The sequence below is a fragment of the Gekko japonicus genome, unplaced genomic scaffold, assembly GCF_001447785.1.
Source record: "Gekko japonicus isolate JY-2015 unplaced genomic scaffold, Gekko_japonicus_V1.1 scaffold32, whole genome shotgun sequence".
Taxonomy (NCBI): domain Eukaryota; kingdom Metazoa; phylum Chordata; class Lepidosauria; order Squamata; family Gekkonidae; genus Gekko; species Gekko japonicus.
Genome location: NW_015167527.1, coordinates 2291848 through 2297951, shown reverse-complemented (window position 1 = coordinate 2297951; position 6104 = coordinate 2291848). Strand labels below are relative to the sequence as shown.

The 6104-nt window shown below is 40.7% G+C and overlaps 1 protein-coding gene across 1 annotated transcript in view; it reads left to right on the top strand.

Moving 5' to 3' along the window:
- The window catches only part of GPHN (gephyrin), a 406541-nt gene extending 402023 nt beyond the window's left edge, over nucleotides 1–4518 (top strand). The window contains exon 25 of the mRNA XM_015413285.1: nucleotides 3622–4518. Coding sequence (XP_015268771.1) covers nucleotides 3622–3755 — 134 coding nt within the window. The 3' untranslated portion in view covers nucleotides 3756–4518. The remainder of the gene's footprint in view (nucleotides 1–3621) is intronic.
- Nucleotides 4519–6104: the final 1586 nt, after the last annotated feature.

The following is a 6104-nucleotide window of genomic DNA, read 5'->3' as shown; positions in this document are numbered from 1 at the left end:
TTGTCACTATGGCTGATGTCTATGACTTCCTGTCATCTCAATTTGAGATGCTCCAGAAAAAAAAGATAAAGGGACCCAAAACCTTAGGACAAAGCCTCCTTTCATTGATCCCAACAGGTCCCAACCAAAGAAAAGAAAAATCATAAATCATCCTTCATATATGTAGCCAACACTGTTTAGAAATTAGGCATGTTGTTTGCTCCTATGACTTATCTGTAATGGCTATCTCAGTATTTTACACTTGTAATAATTAGTTTTTTAGTAGTCAAAGCAGTATGCTATTCCTGCAGATGTGAATACCAGTGTTAACATTTGCATTTCCCAAGTAGTTTTTGGAATGTTTTTGTGGATGTTGAAGCTGATTTCTGTTTGGAATCCCTTTAGTATGAAGGAAATGACATTCGGATCTCCACTGTAAATTGATTAAGTAGACTATTGCTCTAAAACTCAAATAAACATTCCCCTCCTCTTACATTCAGTTAGCTTTCAGAGCATGTTTCTATTTTCCGTGTATTTTTAAAAGAATAAGCAGGCCCCATGTGCATCATTGCCTTCTCTTCACATGTCGCAGAGTGGAGCGAGGCCTTGCAGATTTACAACATTTTTTCTAGGTATATCTGCCACCTCCACTCTGGTTCTGGAGCTTTACTAGAGAGGGCCCAGAGCACCCTCCCTGGCCCCAGGCCAACCTCCTTTTTAGTCAGGGTGTCTCCTGACATATGGCCGAATTTGAGGCATGAGGAACCCAGGCAGAGTGGAGAGTGGAAAGGTGTATTAAACAAATACTGTAACTAGTAATAGGAGACAAGTTATAAAAATGGGGTAGAATTAATACAGGGCAAAACTCACAAAGAAAGAAGCTCACCAGAAATCAACAAAGCTCCCTGATGTAGCTACCTTACTTAAAATCCCTGCTCTGTTTCAATACCTGATCCAAGTAGGCCAGACTCACCCCACCATGGGGCAAGGGATCAACTGCTTCCAAGAGCAGCCTCACTGCTGCTCAGCTTCAGGGAGTTGACCCCCTTTGATCTCTGTTCAGGCAAGGACTTCCAGGCCTCTCACTATGGTGGGAGGCCTCCTGCTAGCAGTCTCGTTTGCCCACTACTGCTCTCAATGGAGGCACTGGCAGGATAATTTTTAAAAAAAACCTGGCTACATCATGATGACGTTACTTTTGGCGAAGGGGAAACCAGAAGTAACATATGGTAGCTCTAAGAATCACAAGAAATTCTGTGGTTTTACCAAAGATTTTCTGGTGATTCCTAGACCTATACTACATCACTTTGGGGTTCTCCCTGGAAGTGACATCATGACCTCCCCCATTTCCCTGCCTCAGCCCTCCTGCTGGTTGCCAGGCTTAGCAACCCTAGTGCAGGGCCTTATATGCTTTCTCTCCAGGCTCTACCTCCTCACCAGTAATTGGCTTATGCTTTTCCCTCCAATTTTCCTCAGCCCGATCATAAGCCTTGGGGGCTCTTGGGAACTGTAGGCCTATTGGAAAATTTATACAAAGGACTCAGGCTTTTGTGGAAGAGAGGGTTCCTTGAGGTCTGCAGGCCATACATTCTTCAGCTTGCGGCCCAGGATAGTGACAGCACATGTTCCAGTTTGAACTCATTTTTCTTTACTATAGTTGATCGAACTTGAGAGAACTGCCTTGACATTAATAATAATAACATAATATTTTATTGTTTGGGACAACAACAAAGACAAAATCCACAGATACTGTCTACCATTTCCTGTTCAAATATATATGACCCGCATGTGCATTATATTCCAAAGGAATCAAAGTCTGGAATACAAAGAAATTATTATTATCAGATAATAAGGGCAAAATCCACATACATTAGATTAGGACCCCATTCTTTAGTTTAATCTGTCATATTACCACTAGGGATGGGCACAAACCTCGTCACGAACCTAATTTCGTGATGAAAATCACCTGGGTCGTGGTTTGCAAACTGAGGTTCATGCCATCTTGCCTCAGCGACCTTCCCACAACCCTCTACATAGTTATCAGGAGGTTTGTGTGGCTTGTGGAGGGGGGAGTGAGAGGGATCGCTAAAATGGCTTACATCTATTTCAGCCTAACAGCTGGCGGGTGCACCAGCCCTGCTGTTATGCTGAAATGGATGCAAGCCATTTCAGCCTAACGGGGGCGGGTGCACCCATCAGCTGTTAGGCTGAAATGGCTTGCATCCATTATGTTTTATTCTTTGACGGGTACTTTCCTTCTCTTTCACAAACACATTCAAGAAGGCCTTTAAAAAGAAAAAAATGTCCCAAATACTGCAAGTCACTCCCTCTCTATTCAAGAGTTTTCTTTGAAGTATGTTCACTGTCCCCATCCATTGCTTGGATAAATATTTCCTTTAGGAAACCAAAAAAAGGGAGTAGAAGAAAAGCTAACCCCTTTATAGGAGGTTCATTTGAACATCTGAAGGACTGCCATGCAGGATTTAAACTAGCAGGTTTGTAGCATTACGAGGACTCTTGTTCCCTTTCTTCCTTATAAAAAGCAGTGCCCCTAATTGAAAATGGAAACTTTATAGCACCACATATCTGCATTGCACAAAATGGAAAAAGCTGCAAGCTATAACAAGTAATATGGGAAAACCAGCATAGGCAACGTGTTGGACTCAAGGTTTACTCATAGAAAGCCAGTTTGGTGTAGTGGTTGTAGTGGTTAAGTGCGCAGAGAGAGAACCCGGTTTGATTCCCCACTCCCCCACTTGCAGCTGCTGGATGACCTTGGGCAAGCCATAGTTCAGTCAGAGCTCTCAAGGACAGTTCTGGAAAGAGCTCTCTCAGCCCCACCTAACTCACAGGGGTGTCTGTTGTGAGGGGGGGAGGGAAAGGAGTTTGTAAGCCGCTCTGAGACTCTGAGTGAAGCGCGGGGTATAAATTAAATCTCTTCTTCTCTTCTTCTTCTAAAACAAGAATTCATATTGATTCCAGAAATGAACCAGGAGACTCTCCAGGTTTTTGGAGGGTATCTTAGGAGGCTTCTTTAATAGAGCTAGCCAGAGGATTTTATTAAAATGTGAAAAAACCTTGGACCATATCTGCTTTTCAGCTTCTGAGACAGCCATGTGTATGATATGGATTAATGACTAAGGGTACTCCTATCTATATGTATGGATAATTATATTTGTGGGTGTTTTTTAATGTGTTCCAACCCAAATAGAAATTCAGTACAGAGAAATTTACTTCTTGGACATCTGCCACATTTTATTTTCAAACAACTTGAAGCTGCCTTGAACCATGAGGAAAGGCAGGGTTTAAGTAAACTAACTAACTAATTAATTCATTCATAATATAAATAAATAAATAAATTTGTCCCTACTATTCAAATGGAAAGAAAATAAAGCCGTACCAATATGTAGGAGAAAAAAATTAAGAACAAGGTGCAAAAGGGAGAATAATTTATGTGACTTTTTAGACCCCAACGCATTTTGCCATGAGATTGGTTGGAGGATCTCAGTCAGAACCTTCTCTCATTCCCACCCTGGACAAAACCTACTATTCTAAACCGAGGACTCATTTGGGAATTGCTTTATGTGTTACACCTGCTTGTGGCATTGGCCCAGCTAACCAGATTGTTTTGTTTCCCTGTAGGGAATCAGATGAGCAGTCGTCTGATGAGTATGCGCAGTGCCAATGGACTGTTGATGCTACCTCCAAAGACAGAGCAGTATGTGGAACTTCATAAGGGAGAGGTGGTTGATGTCATGGTCATTGGAAGGCTATGATGTCATCAGCAAAAGAAGTTTTGATGCATGTCCACATATCATTGACTGTATCCTGTAATATGCAACGGCACAGCTAGTTTTTCTGATTTGGATAAAAGTTGATCAATATAGTCAACACCTTGAACTATATTTCAAATGGATTTAAATAAATACCTTTTAAAAAAACTTTAAAAAACAAATCTTAAAGAAATCTATTCTGATTATATCAAAGCAGCTTTTTCCTTTCTTGCAATTGCTTTGTGTGTTCAATGCTAGTTCTGATAGCGGTAGCTTTTAGTAGACAGCGGTAGGTGCCTGCAGAACTTGTGTTTTTTCTCATCTTTAAGATACAACTACTTATGCTCTTAAAACAAGGCTGTCTGCTTATTTATACTAGCGTAGACAACACTTGGATTTCCCTTATTAGTATGCTTCATAACCGCTTCACAGAGAGCTTCTGCTTGTTCTTTATCTTGTATCTCGTGTTGATGTGCACAGTGCCAAAAGCAGAGTGGCTGCATTGGGAACCCGATCAAGCCCCGAGGTTTTCCCCCCTTGCTGCGCGTTCAGGGATATCTGTCATCCCAGCAGCCACCCAGCTCAGTACTCTTGGGCAGTAACTGGATACCTTTTGTTTAAACAAACAACAAAAATTGCTTCCTTAAGTGCTGACAGCCTTTTTAACCAATACATTTAAAAATGTACAGAATTAAAATCTAAAAAAATCAAAGACTGATCTTGTACAGATATTAGTGTTACCAGCATTTGTGTGCAAATTAAATGAGCAAAGAGATAAAACTAATGTTAAACAACTCTGTACCATAACATTTTCTGTAATGATACTGAAACTTAAATGAATAAAAAAAAATCCTTGATCATTATTTAAAAGATGAGTGATTAGCCTTGTTATTTGATAAGGAGAAAGAATGTTGTTTTCTATTGGGGGATTTCTTGACTCAAGAAATAAATGAGCAGAATTATATTTGAGCAAAAAGAGCACTAGGGGAGAGATTTTACAGTGTCTCCTGAACAAAATATAGTGGGGACCTTATCCATGAGTTTAGACTAGAGTTCCTGGATAAATTTCCAGTCAATATGTGGCCCTGACAAATATTAATATTGTCAAGATCAAAGAACTGTGCATTGACTACCATACCCTGCACCAGTGCTTTTCTTCCTCTCCCTTCTTACTGCAGTCTTTTGCACCACCCAGAAAAGTCACTGCTGGGGATTGTAGAACCCTTCAGAGTATGATTTGACATGGTGCAACGGAATGCAGCCACAGGCAAAAGTCAGCAGCCCTTTTCGTAGTATACACAGAAGCACTTATGCTTGTGCACCAAGATTCTTCGGTGCCCAATTATAATGTCCAGAGTGGCTATATTTATTTTCACATATAAAGAGTACTTCTAAATGTGAAATTGAATTTTAGCTTCAATTAAACCTTGGTCCAAAGTTTAAAATACCATTACTCTTTAAAGTAAAACGAATAAAATTTTATAATAGTATAGCATTTAAATCCTCCATGAACTGGCTGATGAGCAAGTTCAGAACTGACAAAGGTGACCATTAACAAACTCCTCTTTCTTTTCATTATTTTCTATACCAATAGTCACTAGGCAATGAAATTTATCTTCTTGGCTGCTAAATAACAGTTCAAAAATTAGTCTAGGTTCAGACATATAACTATAGGTGTAGCCCTTGTTATTGTACAGTGAAAGAGATTTGGGGTTTAAGCCTGTGTTGCTATTATGTCTCTTTAACAGTAGCTGGGATCCTGTGGAGAGGTGATCCCCAAAATGATGGCCATGGATACCACTAGTATGTTTCCTGGCATCGACTTGCTTCTTCCCCAAAGCATCTTTTTACCAAGGCAAACAGCTGGTCCTGGCTTTCCTGCACCTGACTGAAGTAGGAGGTGGTTCAGAAGAGCCAAGAAATATCACCCTGTGTCTGTAGGAAGTACCCATTTGAACACAACTGCCTCCATAACAGGAGGATAGTTTGCTTGGAACCTTCTAATAATTTGTGAAACCTCCCAACATTATAATAGGTCCTCCACCAATGGAGTTTTGTTATGGAGCCCATTACCTGTTCTCAAAATATCCAACGGGCCCACAGGTTCAAAAAGATTGGTTACCACTTCCATGGAGCATTTGTGTAAGAATATACTTGGATGCAGTTCTTTCCCACCTAACACCTAGCCTCAGTAGCCCACAGAGACCTCCAAAACACTGGCACTGAAGCTTACAGGATTTGTGTGGACAAAAATCTGCATACTTCAGGGCTGCACTAAGAAAGGGAACCAGACTGGCACAATACTTATGCCAATGATGGGGAAGAATGGGAAGGTAATTTTACCTGGTTCCC